Source organism: Uloborus diversus, unplaced genomic scaffold (assembly GCF_026930045.1).
Source record: "Uloborus diversus isolate 005 unplaced genomic scaffold, Udiv.v.3.1 scaffold_15, whole genome shotgun sequence".
In the NCBI taxonomy this organism is placed as follows: domain Eukaryota; kingdom Metazoa; phylum Arthropoda; class Arachnida; order Araneae; family Uloboridae; genus Uloborus; species Uloborus diversus.
The window spans coordinates 2,052,012-2,069,705 of record NW_026558209.1 but is presented as its reverse complement, the minus strand read 5'-3'; the positions used below and the strand labels follow the sequence as shown (position 1 = coordinate 2,069,705).

The window sequence follows — 17,694 nt, the reverse complement described above, 5'->3', positions numbered from 1 at the left end:
AGAATTCGAATTAGTTTTCTTGTGATTCATTTATTAAGCTCAAATTTTGCACCTGTCATTGCCCATTAAAGGAATGAAAAATTACTTGCATACGTTAATATGATATAACGTTGGAAAGGGTAGAATTTTCCGCATTCTACCCCATTTGTTTCAATGCTCTAACTTAAATACAGCGGGAGTTATTTAAAGGTCAAGATTCAGTTAGGCGTTCAGTTAGTTTATTCATTTTCGAGTACAGTCGGACCTCCATATATCGAAGCAGCAAATTGCCGGGAAAAAATTCGATACGTAGAAACTTCGATATATTGAAACAATCTTATTTTATCAATAAAAATCTCCTAACAGATTAAAATTAATTTTCGTACATGAAACCCAATTTCTAATTTAAATGAGCATCGAATCAAGCGTTAGTTAATAATTAAAAAAATTACATTTTTGTGCCTTCATACATCTTCATTCTTCGGCAATTCAACTCGATCCGCAACATTTTTGATTTTCGTTTCGACAATGTAATCGAGGGAAACGTAAAAAGTCAATCTAAACTTGAATGATTTTTATTGAAGCTAAAAAGACTAGGAATGATAACCGACGGACAAAAGGGATGACTTGAAACTGATTTCACTGTATAACTGTTTGCAAATAAGATTTGAAATAAACTTGAGGGAATCTAAGAAATCCGGAACGTAACGACCTATCTGCACATCCCTCAACCCCTGATCCCTTGTGAGTGAGTTTCGTAGTAACCCTTAGTGAACATGATTTTCTCCCCTAACCTTCATTTTTCATGAGACAAACAGTTAAAAGTGGAAAAAAACTCGAGAAAAATTTCGATATATGGAGATTTTTTCGATATATAGAAACAATTTTTCTATGTAATGGACAAGTAAGTCTGCTGGGATTTGGATATATAGAAAATTTCGATATGTGGAGGCTCGACTGTAATGTCATTCTTTCTCTCTTTCCAGCTGCGGGCAATGTGGCGGAGAACGTTGTCCTGGAAAGGGACACAGAGTCCACCATCACCTTCGTGGAAGGAGCCAGGGAAGCCTACCTGGGACACATCACCCTCAAGGTGAGAGACAGCATCCAAGGGCGCCCATATGGGGGGGCTCCCCCCTTGGAAATTAGAACTTCCTTGCTTTTAGTACTTTGTTCTTTGCAAAAATGTAAAAGTACAGTAGAAGACCATTATAAGGATCTCCTTGGGACCAGAGTTTTTGCGTTATACAGGTTTTTGTGTTAGACCATTTCACAAATTTTGAAACTTATATTCAAAATATATCTATATATTAGCACTTCAGAATAAGTTTTATCTGCACTGAGTATTAAAGCACCAACATTACAATGAGTCATTCGCAAATAAATATGTTTCACATTCAGAATCCTGCACGTCTGCTAGCTTCATGGTTTGCATAACAGTTGCCTACCTGGGGTAAAGACCCTATACCTGTACTGTACAGTAAACTGTAGGGTAAACAGTATAACCAGTATACTCCATATAGGGGGGGGGCTCGAGGCCCCCCCCCCTGGAAATTAAAACTTCCTTGCTTTTAGTACTTTTTTCCTTGCAAAAATATAAAAATATTTCTTCTCCAGCCATTAATAAATAAATAATTAAAAGTGTCAAAATTTAATGACTCTAATCTGTCCTGAAATCTGCCTCCATGGGGAAAATATCCTGCTAAACCGTAGTTAAACTTTCTGAGCCCCCCCCCCCCTTACAATTTTGCATATGGGCGCCCATGGACACAGCGGCTACCTCAGGGTTTCAAATGACCTGTTTTTTTCCCCTTATTCCTACTATTACAGGACTGCCACTGCCGACTAAAAAAGTGACTATTACAACTATTTTGAAGAGTTGCAGACTATGACGACTATTTTAGTCTAAACTAAGACAAAAACGACTATTTTGTAAAAAAAAAATAACAGCTACTATTTCAGCAGAAAAGCGACTAAAATATAAAAAACATGACTGATGTAAAAAAACTTTTTAAAAAAAGATGCTTTAGCTTTAAGTATCATCTGCTGAACTAACTTTGAACTCACTTAGGGCTTCCAAATTACGGCAAAAGTCGCTAATTAATAACCATTACAATTATATCCAAGGGCGCCCATATAGGGGGGCTCCAGGCCCCCCCCCCCTGGAAATTAAAACTTCCTTGCTTTTAGTACTTTTTTCCTTGCAAAAATATAAAAATATTTCTTCTCCAGCCAGCCATTAATGAATGAATAATTAAAAGTGTCAAAATTTAATGACTCTAATCTGTCCTGAAATCTGCCTCCATGGGGAAAATATCCTGCTAAACCGTAGTTAAACTTTCTGAGCCCCCCCCCCCCCTTACAATTTTGCATATGGGCGCCCATGGACACAGCGGCTACCTCAGGGTTTCAAATGACCTGTTTTTTTCCCCTTATTCCTACTATTACAGGACTGCCACTGCCGACTAAAAAAGTGACTATTACAACTATTTTGAAGAGTTGCAGACTATGACGACTATTTTAGTCTAAACTAAGACAAAAACGACTATTTTGTAAAAAAAAAATAACAGCTACTATTTCAGCAGAAAAGCGACTAAAATATAAAAAACATGACTGATGTAAAAAAACTTTTTAAAAAAAGATGCTTTAGCTTTAAGTATCATCTGCTGAACTAACTTTGAACTCACTTAGGGCTTCCAAATTACGGCAAAAGTCGCTAATTAATAACCATTACAATTATATCCAAGGGCGCCCATATAGGGGGGCTCCAGGCCCCCCCCCTGGAAATTAAAACTTCCTTGCTTTTAGTACTTTTTTCCTTGCAAAAATATAAAAATATTTCTTCTCCAGCCAGCCATTAATGAATGAATAATTAAAAGTGTCAAAATTTAATGACTCTAATCTGTCCTGAAATCTGCCTCCATGGGGAAAATATCCTGCTAAACCGTAGTTAAACTTTCTGAGCCCCCCCCCCCCTTACAATTTTGCATATGGGCGCCCATGGACACAGCGGCTACCTCAGGGTTTCAAATGACCTGTTTTTTTCCCCTTATTCCTACTATTACAGGACTGCCACTGCCGACTAAAAAAGTGACTATTACAACTATTTTGAAGAGTTGCAGACTATGACGACTATTTTAGTCTAAACTAAGACAAAAACGACTATTTTGTAAAAAAAAAATAACAGCTACTATTTCAGCAGAAAAGCGACTAAAATATAAAAAACATGACTGATGTAAAAAAACTTTTTAAAAAAAGATGCTTTAGCTTTAAGTATCATCTGCTGAACTAACTTTGAACTCACTTAGGGCTTCCAAATTACGGCAAAAGTCGCTAATTAATAACCATTACAATTATATCCAAGGGCGCCCATATAGGGGGGCTCCAGGCCCCCCCCCCTGGAAATTAAAACTTCCTTGCTTTTAGTACTTTTTTCCTTGCAAAAATATAAAAATATTTCTTCTCCAGCCAGCCATTAATGAATGAATAATTAAAAGTGTCAAAATTTAATGACTCTAATCTGTCCTGAAATCTGCCTCCATGGGGAAAATATCCTGCTAAACCGTAGTTAAACTTTCTGAGCCCCCCCCCCCTTACAATTTTGCATATGGGCGCCCATGGACACAGCGGCTACCTCAGGGTTTCAAATGACCTGTTTTTTTCCCCTTATTCCTACTATTACAGGACTGCCACTGCCGACTAAAAAAGTGACTATTACAACTATTTTGAAGAGTTGCAGACTATGACGACTATTTTAGTCTAAACTAAGACAAAAACGACTATTTTGTAAAAAAAAAATAACAGCTACTATTTCAGCAGAAAAGCGACTAAAATATAAAAAACATGACTGATGTAAAAAAACTTTTTAAAAAAAGATGCTTTAGCTTTAAGTATCATCTGCTGAACTAACTTTGAACTCACTTAGGGCTTCCAAATTACGGCAAAAGTCGCTAATTAATAACCATTACAATTATATCCAAGGGCGCCCATATAGGGGGGCTCCAGGCCCCCCCCCCTGGAAATTAAAACTTCCTTGCTTTTAGTACTTTTTTCCTTGCAAAAATATAAAAATATTTCTTCTCCAGCCAGCCATTAATGAATGAATAATTAAAAGTGTCAAAATTTAATGACTCTAATCTGTCCTGAAATCTGCCTCCATGGGGAAAATATCCTGCTAAACCGTAGTTAAACTTTCTGAGCCCCCCCCCCCTTACAATTTTGCATATGGGCGCCCATGGACACAGCGGCTACCTCAGGGTTTCAAATGACCTGTTTTTTTCCCTAATTCCTACTATTCGACTAAAAAAGTGACTATTACGACTATTTTGAAGAGTTGCAGACTATGACGACTATTTTAGCCTAAACTAAGATGAAAACGACTGTTTTGTATTTAAAAAAAAAACGCTACTATTTCAGCCGAACTAAAATATAAAAAAATATGACTGATGTAAAAAAAAAACTTTAAAAAGAAAGATGCTTTAGCTTTAAGTATCATCTGCTGAACTTATCTAACTTCAAACTCAATTAGGTCTTCCAAATTACGGCAGAAGTTGCTAATCAATAACCATTACAATTATATGGGTAATAATTAGGGATCCAAATACCAATTAATCGGCTGTCTATAATCAGCCGAATGATCCTAATGATTATTTATAATACTTCCAATTTCTCCGTCCTATTTTTCTCAAACAATTTCGATTTCAGAAATGATTAAATCATTTCTCAGAAAAAAACTATTATTTTTCCCCAGTTTCCTAATTTTCCGAAAATAATTTTAAAATGTCATTCAATTTTTTTTGAGCGACTTTTCATATTATTGCTCACTAAATTACATTATGTTAACGAAACATGAAAATTTAGAAGCAGGCTAATTTAGAAGCACCTTTAATTTAAAATTATTTTTTAACTAGGGGGAGGCCCAAACGGGTAGGTCTTCGAAGAACGCTCGAAAATTGTAGTTTTAGGATTTTTATCAATTTTAACAATTTTGGTTTTATTTCCTAGCAGGGCTCTCTTGAACTTAAAAATAAAATGTGATTTTTTTATTATTTCAAACCCAATATTTATTTATTATCAATTTTTTCAAACATTTAGGGTCATGGGGATAAGCGTACAAGTTATCATTTACAGGGTTCAATCATTAGGATACTTGCCAACTCCACTGTTTTTAACGGGAGACTCCCGTTTTTTGCTTTCATCTCCCGATTTCCCATTTTTTACAATTTTCTCCCGTTTTTCCAGTTTTCAGTCATTTATCAAAAAGTTTCACTTTCTTCTCAATAGATGGCGCCTTTTTCTATTCTACCAATGTCAGGGAATAAGAATTTTTCCAATTAATAACTCATTTATTAAAAATTAATTTTTTGGAAGCTTTCCACATTGCACTTTAAACGAAGCACGTGCTTTGCCGAAAATTGCAGCAGATTTCAATCCTTTTGCATCTTGAAATTATTTCAATTATTTTTAATGTTTGAAGTTATTTTAACATGTGCTACCCTATACCTACTTATTTTATATTTTATTTTCATCACATATTGATTTTTTTTTTCGGATATTAGTAATTAAATTTTTGTAGCAACTTTTTTGGTAGAGACTGGGGAATGTACAAAACTTGAAGCAAATTCATTCCTTATTATTTGGTTTTTCCTTTACAGTATGTTTGTCTTGCAACTTGCACACATCTGCAAAAAGTTCCCATTTCACTTTAAATTTTGTATTCATGTCATTTAAAAGCATGATTTAATAATTCTGTAGCGAGGATAAGTCGATGGTGAATCACCTATATACCTCTAGTAAAATCTCCTGTTTTTTTTTTCCTTCGAAAGTTGGCAAGTATAGTCAGGCAGAAAATGTTATTGATCTGGGTGTATTAATAAATCAGGACTTCAAGTTTAGTCAACAGTGCAGTATTGCTAGTAACAAAGCCAACAAAATGTTTGGGTTTATCAATAGATCTATTTCAAACAAATCCCAGAAGGTGCTTCTGCCTTTATATAGAAGTTTGGTAAGAGCCCATTTGGAGTATGCTGTTCAGTTTTGGTCGCCTCATCTGAGGAAAGATATTTCTGTGTTGGAAAGGGGATTCAAAGAAGGGTAACTAGACTAGTACTGTCTGACCATCTATTGCATGGAAAGGCTAATATCCGGTTTATAGGCAGAAATGGACGTATCTATTAGTTTATAGGGCTGTTAACCCTGGGGGACTAGCTGCTGGTTGTTACATTAGTATTTGAAAATGTTGACTGTTTGAGTGTCATATTTTTTCTGTGTTTCAGTTCACGCCGGACATCACGTCTTCTGTGCCCCACCACAAACACTACTGCCTCGAAGTGACGGAGAACTGTTCGCCCACCATCGACCACTGTATCATACGCAGCACATCTGTCGGTACGTTTGTACTTTTTTTTTGGTCTGTACCTGTACAGTTGGACAAAAATTTGGCTGACATTTTCCGCCTAAAGTTACCATGATATTCGAAATTTTTGTCTTTATGGTAGGGTAACACCCCCAGTAATTGGCAGGTCACCAGTGATTGGCACTTCCGACAAAAATGTTCTTAAAATAAGATTCGTATCCTATCTTTAAAAAATAGAAGGCTATGTACGAACTGAATGTACATTTCATAGACTAATAGTAAGAGTAGACCGAGCTTTCTCATTCTTGCTGATGAAGAAAATTGGTTCATAGATGTATCATGTGACTAGTGGAAGGGCTTGGCGAAGACTTTGGCAGCATGGTTGCTAGATGGCAACATTATCTATAGTTTGGCACTCGACATGTATTTTAAGACAATGTGTTTTCATTAAAAAAAAAACTTCCAGGTGCAGAGATTGAACTGTTTTTCATTTAGTTATGCATTATTTTGACATTAGTAATAGTTTTTGATCAGTTTTCGGCAACTTTTATTTCATTTGAGCCGTCAGCGTTGGCGTGAACGAAATGGCGTAAACGTTTTGCGTTAACGCAGAAATGTACTAATCGGTGTCTTAAATTGAAATTGTAGGTAAAAAATCTTACCGTTTGCCGATTCTTTTTGGGCGCTCGCATCTTTAATTGCTTAGAGAGTTATTGAAATTGACTAAAGAAAATGCACAATACTATCTAAACGAAAAACTCACTATATTAACAAAATATTTACCACTTAGAATAACAAATTTACAACTCGGACTCCATAAAAGATCATTCTTAAGTGTTCCATCAATTCTATTTATTTTATTTCTCGCGGGCATTGATCGTCTGCTACGATCAACGTCCGCTGTTGCTGGGATATCCGCCAGTCACATGGTTTGGTTCATGAGCAGCAAAAGGGTTGCCATAGCTCGGTCTACTCTTATTATTAGTCTATGGTACATTTACTTTAAAGATTATATCTTCAATTCATGTTACTAAATGGTAGCAGTGTATAGGAAAGAGAAACAATTGTGGCTTGTGTCAAATCAGCCATTTTTGTTGCAAAAGCTTCTTCTCTGGCTTGAGGGAAGCATGCGCATCAATCCATTAAAATCCGACTTAAAATATATTTTAAAATTTTCGTCGTCAAAAGTTTTGTTTAGTTGAAATGTGTTACTTTGAGTGAGTAGAAATATAATTTTGTCCCTTTTTGGATTTTTGAAATAATGATGGGTGCCATTTACAGGGTGGCGACAGATCAGGGAGATCAGGGAAAAGTCAGGGAACTCTATTAATCAGGGAAATATCAGGGAATTTTTAAAAAATTACACAAAATCAGGGAAAATTGATTTTATGAAGATTTTTTTTTTTTTTTGCTTTGCAAAGTTAAGTACTCTAAATTCCCTATGCATTTTCCGCCAATTATCTAGCTGGTGCAGTCCTCGGATGGAATAACTGAGCTGGTGGTGTATTTTAATTATTATACTGTTTGAAAATTTAGTTCAAAATAATTTCAATTACTTTTTAGTTCGATCATAAATACACATATGTTTTTAAGAGTGATTTTAATAGTTTCTTAAAATTCTTATGCCAAGTGGTTTCTGGAAGTATTTTTTTTAAAATAATTTTTCTGTAATCTTTCCATGTAGAAAAATTTAATTTAGTTCAACAACTGTACACAACTTAAAACGTTTAAAATACTGCATTTTATACAAACATACAATGGATTTCATGTAGAGCGAAGAAAGAAAACTATTATCATTGGTAACGTAAATCAGGGAAATTTGGTGAACTTAATCAGGGAAATCAGGGAAAAGTCAGGGAACTTTTTTTCACAGTTTCTGTCGCCACCCTGATTTAGTGGTGCTTCAGTTTCGCTAGTCTCCAGTCATTGGCACATGTGCCTTTAAACACTAATGTGTTGTGTAACATGTCACTAGTTTGATTTCTGATAATTTTACAGCAGCTATATTATATGGGTTCTACTATTGATTTGAATTCTGTTAAATTTTTAAGAGAAACAAAAAAAAAAAGTATGTTTGGCCATCAGTCAGATATTGCGACTGTAGAGAATCGGTGAATTTTTTATGATCCTTTAGAATTATAGGGTCAATGTTCCCTTTTCTATGGAAACATATATAATTCGTAACATCGAAACTGCATACCGACTAATAAAACAGCAATAATCTCGATATTTTTTCTCCATGCAGCACTCCAAATTTATTTTTATTTCTCTAAAATACTTTTCAACGTCAAGATGTGTGATTTAACGTTAATTTATGTAAAATTACCTACTTTAAATTAGCATTGATTATGTTTCCTATGATGATAAAATTTGTATGTAATGTAAATTGAAAATAAAGGGATTTTCCAATTCTATTAACATGTGCCAATTACTGGATCCTTAAAGTGTCATATGCTTGTGTGTCAGGTGCCAATGACTGGTGATTTTGGTAACTTTTGACACATATATTTTTATAAAAATATCAATTCAAATATTTTTGATTTTAGTGAACTAAATAGATGCACAGATGTGCATTCTTGAATACAAAAATATTTTTTTTTTTTTTTGTGAAGATTTAAGAGAGTGATTTAAGATTTTGTGAAGATTTTTAAGTGAATATTTTTTTTTTTTGTAAGTAATGGAAACAGAGGTAAGTTTAGGGAAAAATTTTTTCCAATAGCATGGGCAAATTACGCATTGTATTTATGTACAATTTAGCTTTGAATAATATTTATTTAAAAACTAAATCATTTTTTTAATGGTTTTCTTTATGTTTTTTCTGTGGTATGATAGTATTTTTGATCTAAAAATTATTTTTTAAGTTTTTTTTTTTACTTAGCAGTCGGTTTTTCACGGACTTAGTTCAAAAAAAAATTTTGGCTTAAAAAATATTTAAATTTGTTTAAACGCAAGAGTATGAAAAAAAAATCACATTTTAATTTTTTTTTCCATATGGTTCCACCTTTGCAAAAAAATTCAAGAAGATTCCTGAGTGTTTTTTTTTACAACAGAAAGCAAAATTTAAATTTCAATCATCCTGATATTATTTCAATTTTAAAGAATCCTTTATTTCCTCTTATTTTTATTTATTTGTCCCCCCCCCCCCCCCCCCCCCCCCCCCCCGTGATGAATCATATAATAAAAAATTAGGCGTATGTATTATCTATGTATGTCTAACTTCTCTGAACGTCGTACGGGAAATAATCTTTAATTTAAGATTGTCATCGTCTATGTTTACCATATAAGCGCCATATATTACCATATACAAGAGAATAAAAAAGGAATTAGAAACATACAATGCATTTAAGTGTATTTCTAACGTGAGTACATGCGTACACACGCCCATTCCTTTTTATATTTCGAAAAATGTAGTGGTACAAATTTTGTAACTATTTGTCATTTCTATGTTTTTACATGATTCGTTAGTTGCAATCGCGCTCAATTTGGCGTTTATTCCGTTATTTTTATTCAAAATTACGCTAGTTTATAATACCTTACCTGTTAGCAATGTGACAAGTTGTCTGAGCATTTAACACTAAAGCCTACGGGCTTGGCGAGAAATGAACGAAATATCGCCAAGTTGGCATCGTTTTTGGCAACTCATTTCAGGCGCCAAATTTGACGGGAAACTTAAATGTCGACAAACTTGGCGAGGTTTGGCGACTTTTTGAACATAGATCGTCATGGATATTTCTGGAAACTTCCAATGCAAGAAAATCTATTATAATTAAAAACTGAGTGTATCTATGTATGTACATATGTATCTAAGTCCGAGTTATTTCTCCCGAACGCCAGTGAACTGGTATCGATAGATTCCTAATTTTACCGTCTTTATGTTTGGCTATTTAACATAATCCTCTGATAATGATTATCGGAGACGTCAACTAAGAACTATTCATTAGGACATTTAGATTCCGACACAGAATCCCTACTTTTCGAAGGCTTTCCTCCATTCAAATTACTATTTAGTGCTTCATCTCAACTTTCCGTAACAGTGCTTTTGTTAAACTTTGTAGCCTGAAGAAAATCATGGAGAAGAAAGATCTGTTGCCATTTTTTTTCTCGAATGTGAGCCTATGAAATTATGGCTTTTGTTTTAAAGGCTCAAAATCGAGGGATTTAAAATGTATACTTTTTGGTTGTAATTCTGCAACCTACCTCAAATTGTTAGTTTTTTTAAAATTTTTTAAAATTCAAGCCTGATTGTTGAAGAGGCGTCACTTGACATAACTTTTATTTTCGAGATGGACCGTGCAAAGCCGGGCGACGCAGCTAGTCAGGATATTAATGTCCTCATGCAGATATAGGTGTTTGCTCGTTTGTGATGCTGCATATTCATGCAGGGAATTTTCCCCCAGAATTGTTTGCTGCGCCCTGATGTAGTTCTGTGTCAGCCCTGGCTTTAAGGCGTAGCTTATTCCTTTTTATCGTTTGGTTTCTTTGTCAGGTTGTTTTTTTTTTTTTTAATTGAAGTGTCATCAACCAGTTTTCAGGGATGAGATTTTTCTGGCTTTTTCCGCAATTCCGGCTTTTTCTGCTGGCTTTTTAAACCTTTCCTTCTTTTCCTCCTTTTTTTGCCTCTTTCAGGCCTTATTTTTCTCGAATATCGAAGAAAAAAAAACGATTTTTTAAAAGTTTAGTCCCCGATTTCTTATTCTTTCTATTCTTTCCCCTCGAATCTTCATCCTCCGCGATATCTGCCAAAAACGTACGTTTTGGAATCGTGCCAATGACGTCAAACACATGCTGCGCCAAAAGTTGCATGCCTCGTTTGAGATTTCAATCTTTTTGCATCCTGCAAGTATTTCAATTATTTTTAATATTGGGTGGTTTTTTACTATTTGCTACCTTATATCTGCTTATTTTATTCGTCATTTTAATAATATTTTCATTACTTCAATTTATTTTAGAAAAAATGCAAAAGTTATTATGCAGCTGCAAGTTGTTCTCTTGATTCCGAAATTTTATTTGGATGTTTTAAAAAAAATTTCGGGTTCCAATGCAAGGAAAAAGATAACCAATCGTTTCTATGCATATATATTCATTTATTTTCAATTCTTACTATGAAAAGTATGTTCTACCACATAAAGAAATTTTAGATTTTTCTCTCTGTTGTAAATTTTTACTTTATTAACTACTAGCTGCGTTGCCCGGCTTTGTCCGGCCTATTTTGAAAACAAAAATTGTGTCAAGTGACGTATATTCAACAATCAGGCATAAATAAAAGAAAAAAAAATCATCATGCAAAATTTCAACTCCAAACAATGACGACTGATATTAAAATACTTTTAAGAAATTAAAATAAAATGAGAAAGATGGATTTAAAAAGGGTAACCATGGAAACACAAAATAAAATAAGTTTCAGAGTTGAAAATGAGAAAGATAGAAACAATGGATTTAAAAAGCGTTACCGTGGAAACGCAAAATAAAATGGTTAAAAACTTGAATAGAGAACAGATTTTTGAACTTCATTTCATTCGCTTGTAACTTTTTTCCTAATGGAGATAGAGAATTAAACTTCCGACCCTGGGTCGCGTTAGATCTGGAGTAAAAAAGGTAGCTCTTTTCAATGGTGTCAAAAAGAAAACTGTAGGACAATTCCTTTACTTTTTATTGATGGATTTAATTAAGAAAGTATTGCCTAAATTTCAGCTAAGCCTAAACAAATTCGAGCTAAAAACGTAAATAACTCCCGCCGCAATTAAGTTAGAGCGTTGGAACAAATTGCGTAGAACGCGGAAAATGCTACCCTTTCGAACGATATGTAATACTATTATTTGCGAGTCATTTTTCACCCCATATTTGAGAATTTATGTGAAAATTGGGCCTAAATTGGAATAAAAAAAGAACTATTCATCGAATTGTTTTCGAACTGGTCTGCAAACCTTTTCAGGACTTAAAGGAACAAATTAAAAATTTCAGCGCAATCGGCCGGGTAGTTCTCGAGTTTTGCGAGTTCAAACAAACAGACGCTTTTTGGACACTTCATTTTATACTATGTAGAGATTACTAAGTACTAATTTTAAAATTTATTTCTCACTCGTTTAACACTATAAACTCAAATGTTTTTTTTTTAAAAATGTATTTTTCTCTAAAAAAAATATGAAAAGTTGACAGTATTGTGTAATGCAGCCAAGATTGACCTCTGGCTCCCCCAACCCTTTGTTCAAGCACTCAGGGGTTAGAAATTGTTGCCTCATTTTCAAAATTTAGATTTATTTGGGAATAAATACTCGTACAAGAAATGGTACGATGCAGCAAATTGTACATAATTATTACTTATACAGTAGAAGACCGTTATAACGCACACTTTGGGACCAGAGCTTTTGCGTTATACAGGTTTTTGCGTTATATAGATCATTTCACAAATTTTGAAACTAATATTCACAATATATCTATATATTAGCACTTCAGAATGAGTTTTATCTGCAATGAGTATTAAAGCACCAATATTACAATGAGTCGTTCACAAGTAAATATGTTTCACAATCAAAATCCTGCACTTCTGCTAGCTTCATGGTTTGCATAACAGCTGCATTTTCAAGAGCCATCTGGCATTTTCTGTTTACTATGAGTACAAATTTAAAATTTAAAAGCTTTGAATTAAGATGGAAAGATGAAAAACTGTTTAAAAATTTAATTTGCCTAACAATTTTTATGTTTGCAAATCAAAACAGAGGGATTTTTCAAACTTCAAAACCTATTGTTTCACTTCTGAAAAGTGGTGCGGTTTTAGAGAGTTGCGTTATATAGGTCGGCGTTATAAAGGTATTCTACTGTACTTAATTGAATACGTATTACCGTTAAAACTGGTAAATTAGCCATTTTTTGTTGAATTTTTGAATATCATGGCTTCCAGGTTCTATTTTGATGTAGTTTTAGGTATCGTCCCTTTTACGAAATTTTTTTGAATTTACTCCTTTTTGCTCTCTGACTACTCTCAACAGTTTTGATCTGTGTTTCAGTGGGTGCAGCGGTCTGCGTTAGTGGGAAAGCAGCAGAGCCTGTGGTCAGGCACTGTGATATCAGCGACTGCGAAAACGTCGGACTGTACATCACAGACTATGCACAGGTGAGTCAATCCTTCCTAAAAAAAAGATGCAGAGGAATGTGGGGCAAAGTGCAATGGCAAAATAAATTTCACCGTCTGCAACGCCACCTATCCGTGAATATGTTAACTATGTTCTTAGTCATATAGTTGATTCAAAAATAAAGAGCTCTGAAGACCAAGGGAAATAATAATGAAAGTCATTTTAAAAATTTGATGCACGTAATGTAAAATTTTGTAGCTTATTGAAAATATTTTATGTTATTATAAAATGATCAAGTTTTTGAAAGTTACATTTTTTTAAGTATTAATTGAAATCTACTGATGTCTAATTTAGCTAATATTAGACATGTTTTCATTTTATATGTTTAATGGGTCATTCTAACTTGTAGATTTCTAATTTTTTTATGTCAAAATATTTTTTTTTTTTTTGTCATAATTTTTGCCTTATGTTAAACCTGTTTTTGTGTGGTCTTTTTTTTTTTTTTTTTTTTTTTTTTTTGTGTGTGTGTGTGATTTTTTTATGCAAATTTCTTAAGTGTGGTATATGAAAATCTCAATCAGATTGGGACTGAATTGATGCAATTATTTATAAAACGAACGGGATTTTTCATGCATTTTTTTTTAAAATGTGGTCCCTATCCACCGCACAAAAACAGGTTTGAGTGTATAATGTTTCAAGTTTAATAAATAGATAGCAGCAGAGCTTAATGTTTAGTAGTTAAAGCAGAAAAATGTGTAAATGAGAGAATTTTTAACCTCTGTTACAAGACTAAATGTTGAATTTTCTCATATGTAAAGACAAGTTACAAAAATAACTTCGACTCGCAAAAGTATTGAATAACTTTCTAAAAATCCTTTTCGTCTCCAAGTTCTGCTGTCGATAAAGATCCATGAGATTCGACAGAGATAGTGAAGTCGTGAATTTGAGACGTGGAGGTTTTCGGGAAAATTTATTTCAGATGAACATGGAAAGATGCATTGAAGTTATGCTATTAAGCGCAGGGCTATCGGTTTTCTGTAGTACATTGCAGATGATTTAGCTGACGGCCCATCCCCCCTCCAAAGCGATGGCAGCCCCCCCAAAAAAGAATTAAAATGTGAATTAAAAGTAGTACTACAGGGGTGATTGTGTTCCGGTATTTTACCGAATTTCCGGTATTTTCGGAGGTATTTCCGGTATTTTTATGTCCGAAAATACCGGAATTATGTTTGTTTTTTTTTGTTATGCTTTTATCTTCCTACCTCCGCAATTTTTTTAAATTACATAATACTCATCAAATATATCTGCAAGAGCCTTAAGATGGACACCTATCCCTGAAGATGGACAAATGTCAAGATAATTTGTATAACACCAGCTCAAAAGTAACTTTGTAACCCCATTAAAAATTTAATCACATGTACACACACTATTTTGACTCAGAACTATTTAATACTATGGCAAAGGTGCACTTAAGTAATAGGGGTCAAAGATTACCCCCCCCCCCCCCCGTTCTCGCTTTGAAACTTTCAGGTTTTTTTTGATGAACTCACAATCACCCCTGGTTACAGTACCTCAAAAATGATCAAACGATGGAAAAAAATTTTATTGCTTATTTCAAAACTAAAAACCACTCCAAACACAAGGAAAAAGTTTCATTGCTTTAGTTCACATATTTTAAAAGTTATGAGTGGTTTTAGGCTAAGCTCGCTCTGTGTTCTTATGCAAAAGAAAAACTTTAAGCTGCTTTTTCTCGACGATCATTTTTTTTGTGTTTTCATGTTATAAGAATCCCTAAGGCTTTTTTTTCTATTGAAGATACAGCTTTAAAGTAATACTCTTTGCAATTGGGATAACACATTTGACAAAACTGTGCATGGGATTAGCATTTTATAAATTAATCAAGTGTTTACAGCATGTTAAATCTTTAAAAACCATATTTTTATTTATTTTTAAATACGATTTTTTACATAATGAATCACAGAAAATTTTCTGATAAACACAAAAGCAAATGAATGCACAGATTTTTAGAGATGGTGATTGTGATCGTTTAGCAAAAAGTTTTTTTAATATTAGTTTAAAAACAAAAAAGCCTTAAAGATTTTTAAAAATTGAAATTTTCCTCAATTTTTTGAATTTTCACAAAAAAAGTAGGCAATATTTTAAAATTTTGAAAGTAAATTATTGATTAAGAAACAATATGCATGTTATGGTTTCAAACAAAAATAAAATTTACTTAAATTTAAAAAAAATGTTTGAAAGCTACTGTGACCCCTTAATGCAGGGAAATTGAAAATTTTTGACGTAGAGAGGTTTTTGAGGTGGACAGGTTTGACTGTCGTATTTCTCGGCATTGCCGCCGCTCATCGGAAGAGTCTAAAATATCGAATTTGTAGGAACTATTTCCCGTAGTTGGAAACAGTTTTGAATTTGAATGTTCAGCCAACAAAGAGAGTTCATCTTTTAGTAAGAAAAGTAACTAAATCAGGGTTCGTACGCTCCTTACAAACTCCTTATAAACTCCTGCTTTTTAAGAAAAGAAAATAAGGGCCCTTAAAACTTCTGACTTTTGCTATTATCTCCTTACAAACTCCTTATTTTTTTATTCTACATGAACTTAAAGATGTTTTTCTATCGCCAATCTGATAGGAGTGATTACGTTGTACCTAATTTTACCAAAATTCCGCTATTTATTCGTCTGCTAATACCGGAAATCTGATTTTTTCATTAGACAAATTCTTCCCCACATCCGAATTTTTTTTTTCAAATTTATGACGATTATGTAGATAGTTATTTGTAAAATAACATCTTGTAGATTTGTTAAAGTACCATTCTAAAGTTCTTTTTTTTTTTTTGCTTCTATAAATTCTTTTAGTACCCCCCCCCCCCCCCCCCCCCTTGCATTTAAATTTGATACCGAGGCGGCTCACGTCAAAGAGAATGCAGTAAATGCATATTTTACTATAATTTTAATATGTTTGTGCGTTCAATGTTTTGTATGAAAACAATAATAAATAATATTAGAGTTGTACATATTTTTTCTGAAATAAGTTTTAAAAAATACATCTTTAACCAGGAAACTAGTCCTTAAAAAATAAAATGAACTCCTGCGAAACTCCTTAAAAACTCCTTACTTTTGATTTTCAAAGTTGAGTATGAACCCTGTAAATACTGTAACGTCACGTGCTGTATTGCATGTTATGTACATAAAACCACTTTTTACTTTCTTCTATATCCAATATATAGAAGAAAATATTGGATTCGTGCAAATTGTGTATGTGTGTGTCTGTGTGTCGCACCAGTTTTTTGTGGCCGCTCTACAGCAAAAACTACCGCATGAAATCGAAAGAAATTCAGTACACGCATGTGCCCCTATGTGAACTTGTGCCCATTGGTTTTTGGCGCTAATTCCTCCTAGGGGGGTGGAACAATGGGACAGTTTTTGAGTTACGTGTGCATGCTATTCCTCATTAAGTAACTGGTGGAATCAAACAAAATTTCGTCCATACATTACCCTTAACAGGTACAGGTGCTGATTCAATTTTAGTGTCAATAGTTCAAAGGGGGGTAGAGCTATAGATCGTTTTTTTTTTTTTTGTCGTCAATTGTGACTGCTATATCTCAAGAAATAATGAACGTAATCAAACAAAAATTTATCGACACGTAGCCCTTAGAGGGTATAAAAGTTGATTCTATTTTGGCGCCAATAGCTGAAAAGGGGGGGTGGCGCCATCGAACGTTCTTTTTTTTTCATTGTGAGTGCCATATCTCAAGAAGTAATACTACGTTCTGGATGAAATTTTGAATAAATAGGAATCTATATGTAAACAGGCATTGGTTCAATTTTAGCACCAATCGCTCCATGGGGGGCTGATTTTTTTTTTTATTTGTGTGAATAAAAAGATTTACAATTGCAACAATAAGAGAGATAAATCGTAATGGACTGTCGTCTGCGTATTTCTCGTGATTTTAATTGCATCGGAAATATTATCTCAATGATTAAAAATTTTTAACTGTTACCATCCTGTGTTTGTTAACGAATAAATGTTTGTAATTATTTTAAACAAGGCTTTTAAAATAATTTTTTAATTTTCATTCTTTGCTTTGGAGATAAATCAGGAATTGGGATGGTCGTCAAATTTTGGCATGTGTAATGTTGTTTTTGGTTGGGAATAGTGCTTCCTCGTTAAGCATGGGGGGGGGGGGGGGTCAGAGTTATAAGAAAGATATAGAAGTAAGTTTCGTGATGGCCACAACATACTAGTTTTTATCAAACGTCATTCTGTTTTCCCA

General features: G+C 33.7%; 1 protein-coding gene across 1 annotated transcript in view; it reads left to right on the top strand.

Annotated features, from left to right (window-relative positions):
* Positions 1–17,694, top strand: part of LOC129233029 (F-box only protein 11-like) — a 95,708-nt gene that overhangs the window by 30,206 nt on the left and 47,808 nt on the right. Inside the window, exons 7-9 of the mRNA XM_054867113.1 lie at positions 966–1,072; positions 6,255–6,366; positions 13,339–13,445. Of these exons, the coding sequence (XP_054723088.1) occupies positions 966–1,072; positions 6,255–6,366; positions 13,339–13,445 (326 nt within the window). The remainder of the gene's footprint in view (positions 1–965; positions 1,073–6,254; positions 6,367–13,338; positions 13,446–17,694) is intronic.